This window comes from Temnothorax americanus, unplaced genomic scaffold (assembly GCF_048541705.1).
Source record: "Temnothorax americanus isolate GAGA-0224 unplaced genomic scaffold, ASM4854170v1 Scaffold1, whole genome shotgun sequence".
Lineage (NCBI taxonomy): Eukaryota > Metazoa > Arthropoda > Insecta > Hymenoptera > Formicidae > Temnothorax > Temnothorax americanus.
In genome coordinates, this window is record NW_027509230.1 from 6852260 (window position 1) to 6877341 (window position 25082).

At 38.3% G+C, this 25082-nt stretch overlaps 1 protein-coding gene across 5 annotated transcripts in view; it reads right to left on the reverse strand.

Annotated features, from left to right (window-relative positions):
- The window catches only part of LOC143895660 (uncharacterized), a 281499-nt gene that overhangs the window by 242787 nt on the left and 13630 nt on the right, over positions 1-25082 (reverse strand). Inside the window, exon 1 of one of the 5 annotated variants that reach the window (XM_077402972.1) lies at positions 4113-4197. The exons of the other annotated variants lie outside the window; for them this stretch is intronic. Within the exon in view, the coding sequence (XP_077259098.1) occupies positions 4113-4136 (24 nt within the window). The 5' untranslated portion in view covers positions 4137-4197. Of the gene's footprint in view, positions 1-4112; positions 4198-25082 lie in introns of those variants that run through there. 5 annotated transcript variants of the gene reach the window in all.

Genomic DNA, 25082 nt, shown 5'->3' on the forward strand with positions numbered 1-25082 from the left:
AATCCATAAATTTTACTGCAATTGAGCTCAAGAATATACAACACGTGAGATAGTTACTAAAACACTTCGTAAAGAAATTGCAAATTTGTGGCGTATTTTTTCCAACTATATCTCAGCGCTCGGGAGACTATATAAAATTCACCCCCGCATTAAGAAGCCTATTCCCCTAGCCTGAGTTTAACCCTTCCTCCTCTTCTTACAAAGTTGCCTCCGGTCTGCTCGATGATCCTACGCTTTCCCGCATTCATTCCGCGATCTGGCCCTTCTTACCCCTTCGTCTTTGCCGACCCACGCGATGTCGACACACGAGTACACCACACGCCTCGTGCGTACACACACATATACATGCACGTATATACGAGGAGCGATTCTCCTCGCCGGAGGAAAGTTTCCCGCAATTTTGCGTCTCCACAGCAGGAATAATTCATCGTGTCCCGTGAAACTTTTACGATTTCCACGAGCGACGTGCGACGAGTCCGACCAAAATCTGAAGACATGAACGGTATACGTTCTGACGAAAATAAGAAAACGTAAGGTTCAACGATATTCCGCGAAGTAACTTTAACGCGTATATATATGCATAGGTAATGCAAAACGATTGTCACGTGACGTTAAATACCGCGATCCTTGTAATAATGATAACGTGATACTTTCCACATCATTATGCGACCCACCATGAACATTCTCCATAATGACTTCTGACACGAAGTTCATAATAGCGTAACGTAACGGAATATGTCAGTGGTGTAGTGTAACTGTTAATACCTAAACTCAAAACGCGGCTTTTTTTCTCATGGTTTATATAGCGCACGTAACGTAACGAACAAAGTACGCGATGAAAGTTTCCCTAATGTGGGAATGCGACACGTGCGATAATTTGCGTGCGGCGTTGTAACGCGTCGAAACATACGCTGCGCAAAAACGCAAACACCGCTACTTGGAAAACTTTGCCGCGCTATACCACTAGGATACAAAGACATTTTATCGCTGAAAAACGATTCACGCTCGCTGTTCTCCAACATTTTATTCCACGGACAGGACTGAAAAGAGAGACAAACGCGATCGATATCGTTGCGCTGACTATACATTGCGCGACTATGTAAGACACTGAACTAGAGAGAATTTTATTATATTTTCGAAAACTTGGTGAAATTCATAATTCGTATCTATATGTAACGATATATGAATACACATGGCGTATATCTATATATTCATTATCGATTTCATGGCTCTCTCGAGCCATGCTCGTAGCATGTGCTACCGCGAGTTGATCGACGTGTATATAGGCGAGCAGGTGCACGCGAAAAAGGGTGGAAAGGATTAAAATGGGCCGTGTCTATAATCTACTTTACATTTGCAGGAACCCTTTCTAAGCGCGGCGACTAATACGGTAATGCATCGGAATCCCCTCAACAGGGACGGTAGTTTCCGGTAGTCGTAAAGCCGGTTTAAGTAATTCCCGATAGAGGAAAGCTTCCTTCGCATAGCTCCTGTTTTGGGCAGATTCTCTCAGTGAACGTTCCTTCTGACCGATAATAAGCGCATCGCGTACAGTCATTCTCACAATACTATTACCGAAAAATATCTGAGATTCGATAAAGTGAGGCTAAAAGAAATTCCAAATATATATTTTTTGCTTTTAAAATATTGTGAATAATTCTTTTATATCATCAAGATGGCATCATTTATAGACAAAATTTTCTTCATATAATGACTCTCGAAAACATCGAAAATGTAGACTATTTCAATTTCTTAAACGTTTTCTACTCAATATAAGAAATAATATAATGCGATTGAGTTTTTTTTAGTAGAACGCGAAAGTGCAATTAATTTAATTCTCGCTTAATTATTATGTGCTTCATCGCGGGCAGCCGTCTCAATTTTGCCGAAAGTACACGTCACGCAAGACGACAAATCGCTGTTCTACCTCGTCGAAAGTTTTAGGGTAGGGTCGTGGCGACACGTGTGTCCACGAGAATCCTCCGCAACGACGGGAGAAGAAACCAACGGATCGGCGAGCAAAAGAAGATAGAGGGAAGAAGAGGGGAGGAGAGAGAAAGAGAGGGAACGTAACATCGTCGATGTGTAAGGCTCCCGTAAATTGTTTAACTTTTGCGGGGTGGCGCGCGACACCGGCGATACAATAATGGCTCACTGATGCGATTTTAACTTTTCACGCCCGCCACGTTCGTCGGGGGCTGAATTCCATCGACGGAATATCGGACGTGGGTGCCGATAGAGCGCTGAAACGGCGCGGCGACGCGGTGCCGAGACGCGACGGAATCGCGGGCGAAAAAAAGTTCGCCCGTCGACGATCTCCGAACTCCAACACTCCAACCTTCGCGAATTCCTTCGGGACGAGAACGAAATTCCGCAGGACTCGAAACATCCCGGCACGCGACAATGCGTCCTGTTCCTTTCAGAGCCAACGAGTCGCATCCAGATCCGATGGGATGTAACAAAAATTTTATTTCAATGTCCATAGCATTACTACTATAAAATTTCCGCATTGAAAAAATTAGCGTAATCCGAGAAAGAGTTGTCTCCCAAGTTGTTAATTTCGAAGAAATACCGGAATATATTATTTTTACACAAGAGTATAGTGTATATTTTTTTATATTTTTTTTCGTGAGTTGTATTAATTTATCTTGCGACACATATATATATATATATATATATATATATATATATATATATATATATCTTTCATGTATATTCATACGTCATAGATTATTCACGACACAAAAAATGTAGAGTAGTAAAAGCGACGCATATAATACGCGTCTACGAAGTCACAAGACGGTTAAGGAAAATATTAAGCTAATGTGAAGAAACACTTTCACGTCTTCCAACCATTCGGTGCACCCAGGTAACGCCGGAAGGTAATTAAGTATATGTATATCATGTTATCTTTCGCCTCCCGCTCGCTCGCTTGATGCCTACCTGCCTGCCCGACTGCCTACTCTAAATCCGTTTTCAGACATGCAATTATGTCTGATGGAAATGGAAGGCACGTGCACATATAAAATATACGGGGACGGAAAGAGGGAGAGACTTTCACATTATATTGTTCGTGTTTCAATTGCTGCGTGCGTGTCTTCACCGAATCCCTCAAAACGTACTGAGATAAAACATACCCACCCCCTTCGACGAGTTCGCAAATGTAAAAACGAGACTAAACATAACATGTCATAAACATAAAATAATTTCCTATTTTTACATATTATCAATGTAAATTACATATTTGTATTTATGTTTATGTTTATGTATTTTATGTTTAACATGTGTTTCGGTTCTCGTTTAATTACATAATTTGAATTCTTTCATTTTATATCATTAAAATATAAAAATATTGGTTTAATAAAACGTAAATACGCATTATACTTAATTTATTTTAATAAGATATCTGCCTTTTATTTATTTAATTATTGCAAATTGGATAGTTTCAATAATTTTGTTTAAACGACAATATTGTGTAAAGCTGTTATATTAGCGATTTGTACGTTTTTTTCTATCGATATATTATTTCAAAAAAATAAACAGAAAAAAACAGTAAGATGTCCCACAATTACGTATAGTATTTTAATGATATATCTAAATTAATTAGAGTTGAAAATCCTAAAACGAAAATCTCAAGTACTATATATATATATATATAATTTTCTTTTACTAATTTTCGAAGTATCGATCAAATTTGAATAACGGTAATCGCGTGTTCAAGTCCGTAACTACGTATGCTATATGCACACCGATCTATCACCTATTATTGATTCTGACGGTTCAGAGAATATATTGACTCTTACTACTTAGCTAATTTTGTCTTCAGATTTCTTATGTATGAGTACTACATATGTTACAGTAATCAACTGCTATCGATAAGTTGATTATTAAAACATTTCGCTAATTCAAGTTAAAAATCAAATTATTAATAAATATAGATAAATAAGCTATGAATAATTAGGATAAAAAAGTGATATATAAACGTAACAATAATAATTAGAGATATTTTTATTAAGTTAAATGAATATGATATGTGATTCTAAAATATTTCCAGTCTCTTGTATTATAAGCAATTAATTCCGCACCAAATATTTAAATAACAAATTACTTACCTCATAGTTGCTCCGCCATCGCATCGCCCGACGCCTTTCTGGGCCTCTCTTATCCTTTTCTCCGTTTTTGCTTCTTCAATCACTCACTCGCGAAGATACAATTAATTACAATTACAATCGCGCGCGCATTAATAAACGATTGCACGGCACTGTACTCTCAAAGTTATAACCGCACACAACTCATACTTTAATAAATTACAACGGTAGAATAACGTAAAAAAAGTATGATCGCACAAAGAGAGAGTTACTATCCACAGTATTCACAGTATCTCACAAAGTGCAACAAAAACAAATTTCAAATTTATACTCTGCGATTAATAAATGTTAAAATTCGGACAAATGTTAAAATGACTAATTGAAACGTGATAAACCAACGAGGAATTTAAAGCGCGATATGCAATGTATTTTAATACAAGCGTTGCCGAGCAAACAATTTTCCATGAACATTATGAAACAATAATTCCCGTTCTCTATTATTTCGATTTCAATTTGAAATGAATCACGCGAAGTATTTGTTTCAATAAATAGTCGTTACCCCGATACGCAAATGATACTTGAGAGCTATAAGTTAAACACGCGAATTGATAGTTGCTAATTGTAATATAAAATCGCGCATTCTCGCTACAAAAAGTAAAATGCGATGACATACGAAGTGGCACGCGCCACTACCTGCTCGCTCGAATCTCACTGAGCGAATGATAAGGATAAGCCGGCGATCTTGTGAATAAGGTCACAGAGCCGTTGGCTTCGGCGCTCGCGCGATCGTAAACACAACGCGCCGTACGCAATAACAAACACCTGCGTGCTAGTTCAAATCCCACGAAACATTTAACATTTTGAAAAATACAATCACCGAATATCCCATATACTACCGTGCGTTTGCGTTTTACGCACTGTCGACACGCTGTCAGTCGCACAGTGAGACTCGAGTGAGCGAGTATCACTCCACGTGTCGTCGTATTACTTCTTGTGACACGATTGCGACAAATATTAGAATACGCGACATTTTTTTACATTGTGACAGTAATTCTTGTTCTCTATATTATGTCTCGATTCGATTTGTATAAATAAATTACGCAAAATATTAATATGTAATATACATACGTAGTTTCTACATGTAATATCTACAAGAAACTGAAAAACGAAAGAAACATCAGTAAAAAATAAATATCACTTGAATTGTACAAATCGATAATAGGTAATAGATCGATAAGAAACCGTGCAAAGTCTACGCGATATTAATCAATCGCGCAATCAATCAAAAAACTAATATAGTTAAAAAATTATCTCATATTAAGATTTTCAAAGCATTCAAATGGATAATAGGGATACGAAAAGTATCTGTTCTCATTAAGGCCGATATTTCCGACAATGATCCAGACGTGATACTTGAATTAAGCACGTTATGCGCAAAATGTTTCTTTTATCTCATACTACCTCAGTAGAGGCCCTACCGTGGACAATTTATAGCTAAAGAAAGGGTGTCACCCTCCGACAAACGAAGACAAAGATACGAACGTCGAACTAAACGTCTCCCCAGGTTATCTTTTGTCCGAGGGGTCAAAATTCTTGTAAAACCATAAAGAGGATTCCCAGTCATTAGATCGTTTCGTTATAGGATCCCTCATTTTTCCCCAGCCGACTTTTTAAATTTCTCTACCGTTTCATAATGCGATGGAAATCGCGTCGCTCTTGAGAGATTCTTGACTTTGATTTAAGAAGATTTACAACTAAAAACATTTTTGTCGAGATGGCACTTTGCAGAAACAAATAAGAAGCAAAAAACGAAAAAGAGAAACAACTATTCTCTTCGATCAGATTTGTTGTTAAAAGCTTGTTAGTTCAAGCTCACTTTAGACAATCTATAATTTGTGTCAGAATTCAGAATAAAATTATTTTATATATCGCGTAATACAAAAAAACATTTAAAACATCATCACACGTGTATGTAAAACATACGTGTTAAAATGCATAGATATATCAAAATATACAGCATCAAATTATAAAATAAAATTCGAGTTTAAAATCTAGCGCAAATTATAAATTATCTTATAAGTGGAATTAAAAAAAAAGATATATTGTTTAATTAATATATTTAAGAATAAATTTTATTATAAAAAATATAATTATATATATATATAATTATATATTTTTAATTATATTTATATTTTTTAAAATTATACATAATTCTATTACAATAAAATAATATAAACTAAGCAAACTTGGCAAACTAAAAATCATGAAATTTATTTCAAATTTGCGATATTGCGAGAATAATTGTCCTAATATTTTATAAAAATTATAATTAAAATGCATATAATTATAATTATTAATAAATTTCGTTTTTTCCCATTTTTCCTCTATAAATTTCTTCGAACATAAATGTATCGAATCCAAACTACAAATAATAACTCAAGATATCCAAGCAGCGATCCACTCAAAGAAGAACAAAAATAGCATTTATCTTCTCGAATCAAACCGTTCTTTTCTTCGTTTCGATCATATCGAACATAATGTGCAAAGAAAAAAAAGCAACATGTGCGATAGTGCAAAATCGGCACGGCGTTGGTAGAAATAAGGAGACCCTCTTTTTAGAGTGGCAGAAATCCGGGGCACGAGGACGCGGGTCTGTGATTTTGCTGTTCCCCAACCACCATAGATCACCGCGTCGCAGCAATTGAGTTAGGAAGGAAGGAACCAGTTCGGCAAACACTTCTCTCGCAACGCCGTCTTCCTCTCTCCCTCCCTTCCTCCCTCTCGCTCTCGTCCCTGCCGCTCGCCAAATTTATGGCTTAAAAAAGTCCCGGACGGCCAGAGTCGTTCGCTTTATCTGTAATGTACTGATCTTGCCTCCGTCGACGAAGGCACCCCTTCTTGCTCCTGACGTCGTTCCTGTCCCTGGACTCCGCCCGGACCGAAAGAAGCCACCCCACGATCTGGATACGGAGTCCACCCGGCGGCGCTAGTATACACAGGGGTGGACTACCACCACCATCGCCGCTCGCTACCCCGCCGTAGCTTTCATGATTTATAACAAGGCGAGGAGGCGAAAAGCGAACAGGGCAGGCGAAGGGAATCGATGCCTTCGAGTCTCGAGAGCCGCCGAAGGTTTGGCGGGACTACGCTTTTGATAAGGATTTTACGAATCGCGCGATCCTGCGCGAAGGACGGATATGTGTGGCTTACGTTGTGCAAGAATTGGTTCTTAAAGTGAAAGGTCACAGAAAAGCGCGATTGCGAAAGTTTTTATCCGCAGGATATCGCCACGGTTGAAAGGAGATAGCTTATTCCGCGCAAATCTGTTCTTTTCGCGTTAAAATATTCTTCTAGATGCTCGTCTAAGATGAATAGTAAAAATTAACATGAACTTGATGCGAGTTTTCATAAACCTATGTGTTAACATTTAAATCTGAAAGTATAATTTAAAAAACGTAAAAAAATAGTGTATTTTAAATGTATTATAAACATAGATATCAAAATACTTTTCGTTATTCAATATATGAAATAAAATGAAACTTAATTTCTAACATTTTTCAAAATAGAAAGACTGCTTTTTACCTTTTTTATTTAATATATTTTAAGAAATATATATATATATATATATATATATATATATATATATATCTTATATATATATATATATATATATATATATATATATATATATATATATATTTATCGTGAAAGCGATAAACAAGGAGGCTGTCGGGAACGTCACATGCCGACATTGTAAGCAGTTAATCAGAGAAAAGGACAAACGAAACGCGAGCAAGGATAGATAAGAAGAGAGAGAGAGAGAGAGAGAGAGAGAGAGAGAGAGAGAGAGAGAGAGAGAGAGAGAGAGAGAAAGAGAGAGAGAGCATCCTCACCCCGTGTCTACTTCTCGAAAAGGCTGTTTTAAGTTTCCCAAAGACGTCCGTGAGCGGGAACTTTGAGTACAAAGTTGTTCGTGTGCTACGTGCCGAGCAAGAACCACAAGTAGAGAAGATGCAGGTATGGTCAGGCAGACATGTGGACACCCAATCGGAACGGCATCCTCGCCGTCGTCGTCGTCGTCTCAAGACGAGCAATCACTTAGGCAAATATTCACGCACGGGTGCACCTTCAACATGTGGGCGCCTGTTACATTCGATATGAGCAACTATCACCAGGGATATATGGAGCAGCATAGGGGCTTCTAATTGGAATCCCACCATCATATATTTGAGATTTCACCCACGGTCGATACCCGCTATTTCTTAATTTGCGAGTCGGAAATAAAATGGAAAGAAGTTTTTCGACAAAAAAACAAAACATCTCGTTTGAATGGTATATAAAGCATGGAATATATATATAGAGCTATAGGAACATGTGTGAGAATGAAATGTCAAGACATCTAGTTCCGGGACAAGATTTTTTTACGTATTCAAGGAAGATGTAGCGGTGTTTCTCTTCGATTAAGCCTAATGAAGGATGGTCGTCTAGAGAACGCTTCAAAGGAGTTCTGCGCAGCAAACGATTCATCAGGATACGTAGGGCTCAAACCTCGAAGCTTCTGCGGTTCTACCTCCTCGAGGCCCGACCGTAAAGTTCGCCCTAAGGACCAGCATCCTTGCTCCATAAACTTACCCTGTCAGGTAAGTAAACGTGATTCCTTTGACGATTTCTAACTCCTTTGCTCATGAGAAAAGATCGCGCATAGATGAACAGGTGCTTCTACATCTCGCAGATATTGATCTTATTATCTGTGCCATTTCTTGCTTTCGAACTATAATTATGTCAATTAATATTATTTCGTGTTTTTCAATATAAGTGTAACTTTTATTAAATACATATCATTCCCTGTGCTTTAAATATAATGAGTGTTTGAAATATATAACGGTTAAATCAGACACGTTAAAAATATCAGCATCTTGCAATCGAATTTGTTGATAATTTTTTTTCTTTTTAATTAATGTCGATACGATCGATTCTTAGCTGCGGTTGCACGATCAGAAACAACGAATCTTCGGCGCATCTGTCGGGCACGATAGCGGCGATTACTTATGCGTCCCGTGCCCTCTCTCACAGAAGCTTCCTCCGCGAATCCCTTCCTCGCCCTCCCTTCAGCGGGATGTGACGGTGTACAAGGGGGATGGCGCGAGTTAACGCGAACATATAAATTAGCAGGACATCTTAGCAGGCCGCTTGCAACTTAGTCACGTAGCGGGTTTAAACTTGACAGGAGGTGGATTCTACGACGGCGAGCGCATGCCACCACAGTATAACGGCCCTACCCCTCTTCCTCCGTCCCTCATTTAGTTCTACAACTGACGAAAAGAAGAGGCAAACACCCTCTTAATTCTCCGAAATTCGCAAGTCGCTGACGTAGAAAACGATCGGTCATCGGTAGTACCGTAAATTATAATCATAACTTCTTCTTAAAAGCATGACAACTTGTAGTAAAAATCAAACTATTGCAAAACTTCTCAACTTGTATCAATACCTCGGAACAAAAATAAATAATGTAATTTTGTGACTTGGAAGAAAAAAGATAAAATATATCACATCATCTATACACGTAGTAATTTTCTTTTTCTTGCGCTATACAAATCATAGAATAGTATGAATTATTCGCCTTCAAAGTTGTTGGTATATATAATTAACAATATGCCTACAAGGGTATAATATACAATAGTACAAAAGCTTCCTGAGATGTAAACATGCTAATATATTACAATGATTTAATGCCTCGAGAAAGCTCGATCTTCAATGGAGCTTCAGTGGTAATCTCGCATCTGGCGAAGACTAGCCAGAGGCGAATCACCGCTCGATCTTACGTTAACGCAAGAATATGTCGATAAGAGCGGTCGATACACATAGTACTACTCATTGGGGGGAGAACTCGAACTTTCGATTTATGGATCGCCATGTCCCGGGAGATTCTGGGACTAGTCCTCGGGATGTGGTCAAAGTGACGGGGTGGGCGATTAGATGCACAATACTCCGAAACAATCCGGAACGGCGTCTGCGCCGTTCATTGATCACATTCGTAGACGGGACGGAAAGTCCGCGAAAGGACAATGACGATATTGTCGAGATAGGGAAAAACAGTTATAATACGAACGTAAAATTCGTCCTTGTCGGAAAAGAGAGCGGACGAAAAGACGACGATGAAACGTCCTTTCCAATATCCAAGTCTTTTCTACACAATCCAGATTGTTCTCCGGCAGCACGGACGTCTTCATCACTTTTTCGCGTTCTGACTATCCTTCAACTTCTCTAACCAATCCACGAAACAAAATTTCGTCGCGTGATTTCTTTCGTTCCCGGAACTAACTAGAAAGAGCTGATTGCGGTTATTCGTTAAAGCAGAAAGACGAGAAGTGATCAATGAACACTGTGTGTTTGTTTAGTAAAAAATTACATAAAAATACAAAAAAGTAATTATTAAAACTGCGAGAGAAACTATTAACGATAGATTAAACAGGAAAAAAGAGAAAGCAACAAAAGGTCAAAGGAATTCAAAGCATTACGTTTGATTTTACATTCACGTAGACGCGGAAATAATGAAGTCAGCGCCATTGGCTAGACGAAGAACAGGTTCACGGGCTGCTATAGGAAAACGGATCGTCTTGATTCTGACTTTATGCTCGACAAAGTCCCCTACCTCCGCCTTTAACGCCGCTCCTAAGCTAAACCAGCGCCATCATGGTAATTGCAACGTGGCGCTGTAGTGATTAATGCTGCTTGTTATTAGGATGAGGCTCAGAGACGTTATCAAGACAGAGCGCGGCATTAAAGAGTACTTCACACTTTCATTGAAAAGGACTTGTTATACAGACTGATCCCATCTCCATAATAAACTGGAGATAAAACGTAATATCTTTTTTCGCGATTATAGTATATATATTTTCTTAATATTGGATACGCTATACGCGTAATATATTGTAAGACAGCGTATATCTGCAAGAAACGTCTTATACAAAAAAATGTTCTCTAGCAAATTATCAAAGTATTTCTTAATACAAAAAAATGTTCCATGCCATTAAGGTATCATTCCTTACGTGGACAGCCGCGGGACAATGTTTTCTTATAATTAATGAGTATAATAGGGTATCGTGAATGAACCGCCGTATCCGAGGAGGGAAAGGGTATAGCTAAGAACGTTGGGGCTACCTTCTAAACTACGGAAGCATTCAAGAAATTCTTCTATCTCTGTCTCACTCGTTCTCTCTGCGCATTCCCGGGGAATGCTGTGGCATTATTGGCTACGTTTATCATCCCACTTGCGAGACACGCGTGAAATCTTAGCGTGGAAATTTTTTCCGATAGTTTACGATAACGCCTCATTTCCTGCGCGATAAAATAAAAGTTGTCAGACAGCAATTAAAGTCGCCATTAAAAGCTCGACAAAAATAAATAAAAACTAATTAAAGCAGAGAGAGGGAGAGAGAGAAAAAGGGAATCGTTAAGATTCACCAAGATTGCACAAAAATCCTAATTGAAAAAATATAGCAAGCCCTAAATATTTATTATTATATTTATCCCCAAAAATTTTTAAGCTTTCAAAAATTCTTTTCTATTTTTTTCTCTGGATTCGAACTTTTCCTCTCTTTTACATTTCACCCCCTCCTATCCCTACGCCCCTTCATCTCTCATGAGCTATCTACCTATGCAAAATTACACGGCGGTCGGATTTAATTATGTCTGGAATTCGGCGCTAATTAAGTTTGATCGAACGAATCCGCGGGTTTGTTACTGAGTTTGCTCCGCAATGCTTACGAAACAAGGGTACGCCCTACCGCGAGCATAATGCAAATTATATTACCCTTTATGTCGGCTAGCCGAGTATTCTATTGACGTGCACTCCGTGTGGTCTCTTTTTCGTCCGAGAATCACTGATATAATTCAACAGGAACAAGAATACAAGTCGTTTATTTATACAGAGTTACTCCCAGAGGTCGATTTTAAAAGGTTCTGTTCCTAAAACCTAATCCAGGTTTCCTAGGTTTCCGGATCAATAAATCAAAGTTTCAATTACAATTACAATATATTAAATAATGTATATTAAATTGCTGTGAAGTATTGCTCTGTAAGCAAAGAAAAGTAAGAAAAAAACGCAAAAAAATTGATATATAATTTTGTATTAGCGTTTTATGCCTTTCTACAGATTGATTTAAATTATCACTTTCTCCACATTTTGTTTTTTTAATATAATACCCTCTTTATATATACCCGTACTACATCACATCTGTCACAAATATTCACATCGCAAATTTTTCTATTCGGTCTCTCGAAAGAGCAAATATGTGATTGGCAAGGAAACGAAAGGCAGGCAGTGGGAGAAATAGAAGTGACACCCTCGGGCGCAGTAGATTTGCCCCCCTGATTGGATGAATATTAAATTCTGGTCACCGGCAAACAACCGTCCCTCTTCCCCCTTGCTTCTTCGGCCACGACGATTGAAATATGTATCCGACGAAGTCAAACATTCCAACAAAGTGCAAGACCCGGTACGTGGCGCGAATTCATGATTTTCAAAAAATGTACGTGATCTACATATTCTGTCGAAAAAAAAAAACGATGGATGTATACATAATTCCACCAAAGTTCCGTCCCACGTTGCATATGCAAGTCTCTCAATAAATTCATGTGTCACATGCGTACCGCGATCATTCATGAACACGGCTTATAAAATAATCACGCGAGACTTTTTAATAATATCTCGTACGAAGCACAAGCACAATGTAGCTTCATACGTTGAAATTTCATTTCGTTAAATAATATAAGTATGTCAAATTGATCGTTTAGTATAACATTTAGTATAATACATTACCTTACAAAGAGTAATTAATAATAAATTAAATTGATCTTTTTTATTTTATCGACAAATAAAACGCAAGGTGACAGCGAAGTATAATGTTTTCCCGCGCGACTGAATAGCTTGTTTTAAATTTCTCATTTATCGCCCAGGGCGACGAAACTTCGTCTACATATCCCGGGAGACGCGGGCGATCGAAAGTTTCGTTCTAGATAAGTAACGAATTACGGATCGAGTAACGAGGCTGACTACTCTAAGAGAGGAGGGGTAAGAGAGGAGAGGGAGGTTCCCTGACTGGGTAATTGCCAAGGATGAGACAGGACTTTCGAAAGAATGTAATTTCGTTTTGCGTTTCGCGCGCCCGCGCGAGCGAAGTCATCAATCGCGGTGCGGCGGTAGCGCGACGCATCGATTATCGCGACGGTTTAACAAAGACGAGGCGGCAATTATCTTCGAGAAATTAAGGGCGCTGGATACACCAGCGGGAGGAGGACCGAGGGGCCAAGGAGAGAGGAGAGGATCTTGACGGAACAGGCGCGTTTTCGGCAAGAAGGGTGGTACGCTTAATTTCATAGACGTGGCGCACGGTGCCATACGAGCAAGAACAATCGAGCCCGGGAGCGTGTGCGGAGAGGGAGCCTTTGGCCAAGGGTAGGCTGTACGTACTTCGAAGGGATAATTACAATAAGCAGCCCTCGCTGATGCCCTCACCTCGCCACAGGTCTAAGAAATCCACTGGCGTAATCTGCCTAAATTCGCGCGTGACATTCGATTTATCAGCTGATGAGTCCGGACACGAGGGATAATTTCAAATCAATCTAAATCTAAAGCCAAAAGATACTAATTACCATATTAATTGGATATATTGCATTTCTTATTTATCCTGAAAAAGTTATCGCATTGACCCTTTTAGATCCGAGGCAGAACTACATAAATTTTTAAGCGAGTTTCAGAAAAAAACAGACTGCTGTTGACATAAGCAAATTAACTAGAACTGCTTCCTGCAAATTAATGATGTTTATTCACCAAGTTGAATTTGACCCAATGTAGTGGACGCTGAAGAGAAACGTTTAAATGTTTCTTAAAATATCGTTTTGCTCATGCCTCGAGACATCGCGTTAAATTCTTAGTAATTTGAGTTTTCATTAATGTACAGCACTTAAACTTAATTCACCCCCTATGTAAATTACCATCGTCTCCGCTCAGCGTATACGCAAAACGCATCGGTCCCATATACTTTCCGTAACGAGCGTATCGCCGAGCGCGCGAAACTTAACGGCGCGTCGCGCCGCGATAAAACATCGGCGAATTCGCGCGATTGAATTACAGTTTAATTAACTCGCGGGCAATTAAGGCCCGTTCCGCCGCGCGTCCCGACTCTCCTCCTCCCTTCCCCTCCCCCTCTGCCTGCATCCCAGAAGAGCCGACACCATCCACCTCTAACGAAACGGTTTTCGCTTTCCGTCCGAATCTCGTGCATCCGCCAGCTCGACCGTTTCGAGCGGCAAGTTTCGAGGGTACTCGCGATTTCATCGAAAACTTTTGCACCCCTCGATCGCTTCTTTTCTTTTTACCCTTCCATCCCTCCCCCCTGTCTTTCCGTTTCTAATGGCCTGCCAAAAGAGATTGAGATACAAAACGCATGCATACCGGAAATCGAAAAGATAATGTCGCTAATTAAAAGGATCGGGCAATGTTTTAATTACTTATAATCGATAGCTTTGATACTTTTTTAATTTTAATTTATCCGTCCTATAATTCAAATTAAATCATAATAATATCAGAAATATCATACTTACATCGTGTTTTCAAAGAAAGATGAAATATTTGAGTAATTATATACAATAATTTTAATAGAGCAAATAAAGTCGATAACACTTTAAAGGCCATTGTTCATTGTCAAGAATAATAATTTCAGAAAAATTAATTTTTTACATAATACTTGAAATATTTAAAAAAATTACCGATCAAAACATACTCTTAATTTTTTTATGCTACTGGTCTTCGCATATTTTTGTTAACAAAAAGTTTATTTATGAAAATTTGCAATCACTTTTTGTATTGATTTTGATAAAACGATCATTTAGGCGTAATGCGTAATAAATTTGTAAGCATTTTATGAAGATGTGATAATTTGTAATTTGAGAATGTTGCTTCTCGAGGCTTACGATAATCCCGGAACAAAACGTTAACACTCCGTAGCACACGCATGCATCGTGGAAACGCGTAGTCAGTATGCACGGTATATACTTGGCCGGCGGGAAGCCGTAACTGCCGCGTAGGCGGCCGATTTAACGACGAGTGAATAATTATGGGGGCTTTACGGTCCGATGCCGGGAGAGCCTCGGCGAATGGAGGAACGCTCGTTATATTTATGGGCCGACGATGACGGCAATTTCGGCCGAGGAATCGACGGCGAAACTGTTGCTGGACGCATCTGTCGTCGTTCCGTTGCACCGCAAATTTGCTGCAGTCCTCACGACAGCAGCAACGAGAGCATATATAGAGGGCATCGTCGAGAGACGTCACGTTCGCTCGCATCCGCGGTAAAACGTAATCCATTCCTGACGTCAAATGGCAACGATTCGCCTTTACGCGAGAGACAAAATCATCTCTTGATCGCGCGAGAGAAGTAGTTTGACGACATCACGCGTGAAGACGCCGCGCGTGCCGTGGCGCGATAACAATCGTCGAGGAACATTAAGGTCATTAAACCTTCGGCCCCTCGATGCGACTCACCATACGAAAAGTTGGATTGCCCCAACATTGTCATTAATTGTCGACGCTACGCATACATCATATAAATTACTATCAAATTTTGTAACCTTTGTATTATCGAAGTGTAGTTCTGAAAGATCGAACAACTGAAAGGCATCTTATCGTTAAAGAATAACTGTTTTATACGGAGATCACACCAGACCCATATAAATATTTCAGTTGTATTTTTTTTTACGAATGTAAAATTGATTTCTTCTTCAACGCTTATAAATTCTAAAGAACATAATTATACAGAAATTTTGTATTAAATATAAAAAAATTAACACAAATTAAACTTCAGGCTTGTGAATATACAAAGTTTCTTCTGTTTCATAAATTTTAAATAAATGTTATATTATAACAGGAATTCTCTCTGTCTTTCTTGTTTCATAATTTTTTTCACGTTATTACGAAAAGAAATTTTTTGAAATTGTAGCGTATTAAATAATAATATTCTATAATAATTTTCTAATTATTATCATGGGAAGAGAGATATTGGATTTGTGATATTGACGATAATTCTTTTGGCTACGTGCGAGATGTTTAAGTTCCCGAGTACGAATGCATACCTCTCCGTCGTAATTAAGATTAAACCGAAGGTGGGAACCAGGTAAGTTCGTTCCAGGGATGCGAACATTTATAATTAAATGGCGTTGTTACTTATTACATGGAAGTTTGCGAAGAAGCGGAATAGGGAGATTGTTAGAGAAGGTAGGCTGTGGTTACTCGGATAATCTCCTCTATAATGTAAGACGGCGAATGGAGCGCGCCTGGACGGGTTCTAGCTTACACGTTCGAGGAAATGTATACTTACGGTTAGTGAGGTTTCAAGTTTCAAATGAAAGAAAAGTCAGGTTAATAATTGCTATCGTAAGCGCGAGTTCGAAAAACGCTGAAACAAAGCATGTCTTCCTAATTAATTGCAGTGTATGCGATACGTGATGAAAAGCACCGAAGACCACGATGTATTCGTACCGTAAAATATTAAGAGAAGGTAATGTCTCCTTGCGAAATTAGCGGCTGTTACGAAATTAATGTCGCATTACTCAACAATGGAAAATAAGCGAGAAGAGGATTCGTTGTATCACGCCGCGAGAACAATAAAAATACTCAAGAGATCGCTTGAAAATTGCGACGACATAGATATATACATAAATGAAAAAGCGTCCATAATAGGATTAGCATTCGAATGGTCGATCTCGCTCGGCCAAAACGACGTAAGTCAAAGCTCTCCGGTACAAAGGTCGATATCGAAGGGCAGGTGGCGGGAGGCGGGGAGGTGCGCTTCGCAAGGGTGTCGAACGCCCAGGTCTCGTGACAAATAGAAGCTTTGTGCCGCGACAATGGGGAGTTTATTTCCGGGCCGGCTGGGGCTACAATGTAGGCACTATACTGTAATTAAATTCCCAAACCCAAGGATTCGGAGGTTATAGAGGACCAGAAGGATGGAGAGAAGGAGGGATCCTGAAGGAGTGAGAGGAAGGGATGTAGGACGGCATCAGACGAAAGGGAGGAGGCCGGCAGAACCTTAGCATATTGCATACTGACCGGTCCGGAACGCTCTGGGCTTTCTCGCGGCGGACGCCATATTGTGTTTGCCGTATGTTCCTTCCTACCTTCCTTCCTTTCCGCGCGCCCGGCTTGCGTCAAGATGAAACGAATTCCACCTACACGGCGTATCTTCGTCAGGGGAGTTATCGCGGAATGATAAGTCTCGGACTGGCTTTTCAGTCCCTAAAAGCGGGGCTAAATCTGAGCAGCGTAAAACTTTGCGCGAGGGATAGGGTCCGGTAGTTGCCAAATGTTTCTCGACTCAAACCATCAGGCTAAGAACCACAGTTTAGTGGTTTGAGATAAACACCGTTTCGACGCGTGTACATTCCTTAAATTATAATGACTATAATAACGAGTTTACTGTAATAAAAGTAACAATTGAAAGACTTACGCTACATTACTATAGAGGGAACTGCGTGAATATTAAATGTGCAATGCTAAGGTCTACAAGCAACAGTTCAACGAATCGGATTCAGCTGCAAGTATCGGTTACAGCTGAAAGACAAATACAGGGGTGATAGACTGGAGTAAATGTCGAAATATAAAGTCTCGGTAGATCCCCGAGGCTTAGCGCCAGCCCTGCGCTATATAAGAGTGGAGAACACGGAATACGGGTGCTAGATGTTTCTTATCTCCGAGAAAGGGTGGACGAGTAATCTGTATTGGGAGCGCGAGTTAAAGTCTTATGTACTTCCGATACGAGTTATAAGCGGAGGTGGTAGAGCACGGAATATAAAGCCTCGCAGTCTCTGGAATGAAAAGTTTAATCCTAAGGAACCAAAGCTTTTAACACAAACGTTACATACATCAAATAATTCCAAGGAGAAGAAATTAAAAAGTATAATACAGCTATCTCGACTAATCGAAATAAAATATGAATTATTTGTTTTGGAAATAATGTAAGACAAATTTTGAAAAAAAAATCTCGTTATAGATACCTCTGTATCAATTCATCTATGCAATTTTAAACCCGACACAAAATAGTTTCGAAAATATAACTTTACATAAAATATTGGATAGAACAATGCTAGAAATTATTCTTTTTAATTGTTTTAAAAAATATAAGAAAATTTCTGAAATTATGCAATTATGTAATGTAATGTTTCTTATTGCGGTAGCTTTTTGCGGTTATATAAAAAATCTGTAATTTTATTTTCCATATTAATGTAAATAATTATATATAAAAATATAGGTATATTAAACATGAATTTAACTTTATTGACTTGTATCACTACTTTGTTCAATAAGGATCGTATATACTAACGCTATATCAAACGCGATTTGTGTCTAAATTTAATAAACTCTTTATCACAATCTTACAGTGGCTGTGTTGATAAATAGCTCGCTGGTAGAAGCGCGCGTAATTGCATCGATTGCTTAGATAAATGAGATTCTCCGTATCAGAAGAGGGAAAGAGAGTTAGCTGAGAGACGTAAAAGATGAAATCGACAAACAGTTCCGCTAGACGATCTAGAAACGGTTACGATGCAAAAGAGTTACGCGGGAAAGGAATAGAAAATAAAAGGCACCCTACCGTTTTCCGATAATGTGTTATTGCGAATCCCGTGGCATATTTGTTAACCCATCCGTTGTTACGATGACGCGCATGACGTACGCACGCAGCACGTACGGTAAAGTCTATGATACACATTGTGGGGATGGATTCACATTGGATTCACACTGTAGGATGTAATATTTTGTATTAGATCATTTACTGTGAACTTTCATCTTTATCACCATATTAAAATGCAGTATATATACGATGTAACATCGTTGTTGTCAGTTATGGTAAATTTATTCTATTTTATTTTATTAATTTAATGAACTGTAATAAGATATCCGCTTGAAAGTACAATATAATTCAAAATGTATACATAGCGACCGAACGGCAAAAGTCGAATTAAACAAGATGTTATCGTCGGAAGAAACGCAATATAAACTTTTCACGCGCGCCACGTAGTTACGTTTCAACGTAAAACAACCCTTTCCGATCACGCAGCTTTCTTAAGGAGGCGAACGGGATCAAGATCACGCGTCCCCGTAAAACGGGGATAGCGTTTTAATGCCGGGCAAACACACATATAGATCTCGGGTTGCCGAACGCGAGAGAGGACTTCAGATAGGACCTCAGGGGTAAGAGGGGGGGCGAGATGAAGGGAAGTAGACGAAAACGTTCGTGCACGGCTTGTCAGGGCGGGGTTCGCTAAAATGAAAGTTGGAGCCACGGCTTGCCGCAGCAAATCCGGCTTGATTAAAACACCGTAGGAGGAATCCCTTACCCCTTTTACCCTTAGCCGCCAGCCACCACGGCCCTACCGCCGCGCCGCGCCGCGCCGCGCCGCCCCGTTTATTTCGACCGTCTTCGGTCGCCAAGGAGCGCGCCAACGTATAATCTTAATGCAGTCTTATACGAGGCGGAACGAGGCTATATTTCATTATAACCCCGCAGTCCTTCCGGAGCCCCTCGCGAACCCTTTCTATTTCTACTGGCTATAAGCGCGCGCGCGGCGACTGGGATTTTGCTCCGAGATATCATTTGGGACGTAGAACCGGGGGGATGCCGAGTAAGTATCGAAATGACGACATTGGCTAAAGTGCCTCCTCGAATTGCGCCTTCCCTAATCTTTTCTCTATTTCATCGAAAAACTACAGCGGCCCCTTTTTGTAGCGCGCCGCTGGAATTATGACCCGGGATCGCATTTGATAACAGAGGCACGAAGGGAAATTCAACGATCGATAAACGAGCCATCATTCTCCACGCGGAAAAAAAAATCATTTAAATATATTGAATATAAAACAAAATGGGATACTTTTATTAAAAAGATTAGGCAAGCAGAAACGACTATTAATAGGTATCTTATATATATTACATATTGTTTTCTTTTCATTACTCCTACTAAAATAATCTCTGTCACTTGCTGTCGTAAGTAAACTATTGTTTCAAAGTACAATAAAAACAAACTAAATAATTAGAAAACAAATGCAAAAAATTTTAAATACTTATAAATAACATTTAATACAGCAAACTCTACTTACAACCGACGTCAAAATTAAATTTAACAATTACTACACTTGTGTCCTTACTCTTATATCTCTTTACTCTAAAATATTATTCAATCAGAAATATAGAATAAGATAATTGTTCACATTCAACTGTTCTTTAATTGAAAACTCACGAGCTAATTATTAATTGATTAAAAATGCGATTGGAGAAAGAGAAAAAGGGAGAAAAACAATTTGAGAAGAATTATTTTACATTTTGAAAGGAACCAATGTCGATGAGAATAGCCAGCAAACTTATCGAACGTGAGAGACAAGCGAAGACAAGGGGGTTTAAAGCTCGTGGGGTAAAAAGGGGGTGTATTTACGACGTTACAATACCCCACGGGCTAATCCTCGCCCGGAGCAGTACCTAGGCCGATCGACGCTTCTCCCTTCTTCACTGAACGCAATCACAACCTTCATTCAAGTACAGAGAAATCCGCCCGAAGTAAAACCATTTCTCTTCCTTGCGCAATCAAGCAGAAATTAAAGCGCAAAAAGGAGGCAATAATCGCGAACGTTCAACATTAATAATGTTAAACGAGAAAGTTTAACATAACATTACTATTATATAACAGCGTCCCTATTATTATGTTTCATTCAAAATACGTATATTCGATATATTTACAAGCAATGCAGTTTTAATTGCGCGCGCGTCAGATGTTGAGTAAATCGTAAATTAAATACCGACGTCTGACTTAATTTACTTACAAGAAACCCGTTTTTATGGGTATTTGAAGTGTACAGTGCGCTTCTTAAAAACTTGAATAAATTTAAAAACTGCTATATTCTTAGACCACTTTAGAGCGTTATCTTTGCCTAGCAAAAATATCAAAATGGTAAAAATATAATTGTTATAAGCGACTAAAAGTACAAAATTTGTCGTTGTTAAACTTGAAATTATGGAAACAAAATATTATTTTAAACATTTCATTTAATTTTGAATAGATTTTATTAAAATAAAAAGTCTTACTTCTATTTACTTATTAAAATATTAAATTTCGAAAATTAAAGAACTGTAGAAAAAATAAGTATAGTTTAACCAAAGTTATGTCAAATATCGATTTCACGTTGAAGAATACGTCTGCCAAGTACTTCAATGACATTCTCATTAATATTAAATACGTTTGTAAGCAATTGTTTTTCAATTATAGTCACTACCGTATCATTATTTCATCAAGGTACCAATTTTACATTGAAAAATTAACGTTTTTTTTTTTTAATAATGAAAAATATATATATGTATCTATAATATTGAATATCTAAAACATTGTACTTTTGTAAAACAAAATCTAACAACACTCGAGAAATAAATTGTCCGCCAGTGATCTCTTTATAACAGAAATTAAAAGCCCTTGCTCGTCGAGAACTGTATCCCGGTTTGTCTTCTTTTCTCGAGAGAAGCCTAATTGACACGATTTTTATAAACTCCCCTCTAGGCATGAAGGGTGAAGTCTTCTTTTGTACTGCCGCTAACACCTTCAACCTCAGACCCTTCAGCAAATAAGAGAGTCGCTTTGTAACTAAAGAGTACACCAGTGTCGACGCACAGTTATTATTTTTACATAACAGAAAATATCGGAAATACGCGTAATAAAAAATATTTTTTAAATCGTTTCAAATATATATACTTGTAAAATGTAATTTAGAAAGACTCTCTGGGTTCAAATTCTGCTAAACAAATCTTTTTAGGTTACTATATCCTGGAAAGTGATAAAAAAAGCGTGTCACTAGGGAGTATCAGTGATCAAAATAATATTCCGGAAGCTTCTATTTTTAACGCGGAATTTCGTCCCTTAAAGTAGCGCGGCTAATTTAAAAAATTGCCTCGCCCGACCGCCTCGTTACGAACGCCTGATAAAATTTTCAACTGAGAGTCACTGTCGTAAATATAGATACAGGGGTGAAAACAGGGTGCACATTCCAAAGCCTTGGATCTGCGTATCCTCGCGCATTCATTCATAAAAATTCACTCAACCGCGTGGCTACTCCCACCGAGTGAATTGGAGGGTTCGTTCCAACCCCGATCAACGTGACAGCTCGACAAAGTTAAAGGGTACTGTGCTTCATCTTTTCAGGTTCCCTCGAGAGAGTCGCTAACGGTATCTTGCAAAATACAAAGAAGAACATTTCCAAAGAGCAGGACCGATTGACAGTCGGTGATGGAATACATAAGTATCCAAAAATATATATCGAAAAATTTGGCATAATTTGAAGTACACATGTGAGATTATTTCAATTATTATTAATCTTTTCACCCAATTCAAATAGATTGTTCGGCAATAAAAAGGAGATACGGTACCAATCGACTTACGATCCGTAAAAAATAAATCCGAATATTGTTTTACCGTGACACCGGCGTGTGCGTGGAAGAGGCGAGTCAGCGGTCGAGGCGAAGCAGACGTCCGTAAGTAATAAATACGCGTCCTTAAGCGGATTTGGGGCTGGCTTTCCGGTGTTTTAACGCCGCGTTTTCCGACCTATCCTGAGATTAGCGCGTGCCCAAACAGATATTTGTTTACTTTGTTATAAAGTTAAAGTAAATCAATTTTTTAACTGTATTTTTTCCATCATGATAAACCAAGCGAAATTTTAATACTATAATGTCAATTAATTAAAGAACGGGGCATCTATATTATCTTATAATTTAACCTGCTTTAAAAAATCTCTATATTATTAAATGTTCATCATTGATTTCTACTTAAATATAATTGCTTTCTTAATTGCAACGCGAATCATAATCGTATCGCGGATATAAGGGATTATCTATGTACGTCGAAAGAATATTATATAGCGCAGGATAAGGGTTCGCCTTTAAGAGAAACGGCTGCTCGTAATCGTAATCGTAACCGTAACGATCATGAAAGTTGAGACGGCGGAGATTTCAACATTAATATTCCAGCGGCGCGCCGGTACAAAGACTCGTACCGTTAATAAAGAAATCACTAGTAATTCCGAAATGACAGTCAGCCGTCGATTTCCCATATAGTCGGAAAGCCAGGCTGATGGCGTTTTAACGTCACCGGCCACTAAAAGCATTAGGATGCATTAGGGTCAATTTCGGTAACTTCGAGGTGTCACTCGTTCCTATGAAAGCCTTAAACAATATACGACCCCTAATCGCTTCCCGTATCATATAATAATATTATAAGACGTACATGAGCCAACTTTCGACGGTAACGCGAGTCACGTTAGATACGATTATTTGAAATGTATTTCTGCAATAAAGGAAGATTTATTTTTTGACAAGGAAAGGCACATTATTCCACACAATATACCAGTCCAATTAAGTATGAAGACAATTGGTTGAAATTAAGGCCGGTATTCATAGTCAGTTCTTATATTTAAGATCGTCTTAAGTATATATACGATCTTAAGATGTTATATGAACCAATCACAGAGCCACATTAGCATCCTAAAATATTACTTAAGACGATCTTGAAATAAAATCTGACTATGAATACCGGCCTAAATATTTTAAGTTTTGCACAATTTTTTCATTTAAAACTGTTCTTTTCAGCAGAGTAAACAAACGTTATTAGAATATATTAGATTGTACTGCCATTTATTTGCAATATATAATAGAAAATTATGCTACAATATTATCAACATTAAGAATATTTTCTATTATTTATTACTTTCTATTGCAAGAAACTAGAGTTAAAGATGTTCTTTCGTTCTTATACTAGAGAAAATCGATTTTCTTAGGATTTTCTTGAAACTGTGAATATACGTTAATTTAGGTGTGCTTTATGCGTGGTACAAATTTCAGTATACCTCTTCCGGTATAAAAAATCAAGATACTGAGCCTCAAAGTTTCAACTTTTACTAATGAAAAGGTTTTCCAGGCCAAACGGTATAAGAGATACGAGGTTGGCCAAGAGGACCAAAGTTGCTTCTCTCGTCAAGTTCTATAAGGAAAAAATGCCAAAACTAAAAAAAAATTAAATTTTAAATTTATTTTTGAAACTTTTTGAGGCTCAGTATTTTTATTTTTTATCCCGGAAGAGGTACTAAAATTTATACCACGCATAAAGCATACCTAAATTAACGTATATTCACAGTTTCAAGAAAATCCTAAGAAAATCGATTTCCTCTAGTATAAGGACGAGAGAACGTCCTTAAAGCTCAAACAAGAAACCATCCCCAAACTCCAGAAAATTGCTGGTGGCACCCTCTGTTCCACTACCTGTTAACTTCGTCGCTTCTACGACTTCTTATTGATCTTCAAAAATCTATTTATGTTTGTTTTCTTTCTCCTATATAGAGAGAACTGTCTCTACTACTACATATTTTCATGACAGTTGCCTTCAATTTTAATTATACTTTAAATAGTTCTACACACACTGTTAAAATTACTTATTTTTATCCAAGCAATGCATGGCATCTACAATGATTTGTAGCAAGAATGGTTTCCCTCCTTGGTTCAATCTTAGCAACGGCTTTATCTTATTCAGAACCGGGCAGAGCAACCCCTCGATCTCCTCCCCCTGATCCTTGCCGACGGCTAAATAGCTAACTTCGCGCAACTATCCCAATAGATTATGATTATTGTGGAGGAAAGCTCTGATTTATGCAATTATCATAAATCCAGTCCCCGCCCAACACCTTGCGTATGCTCAAGACGCTTCTGCCGTTCCTCCATTCACAGGATTTCAATAGCAAATTATACGCCCGTAAAGCACCCATCCCTATTTTCGCGGAAGACCTCTCGCAATTATGTTCAATGTTCTGCGCATCAGTGTCATTTATATGTGTTCCATTATATATATAGTAATTCAAATATATATTGTACAAAATAAACATTTATTACTTATTTATGAACAAAATCCTTA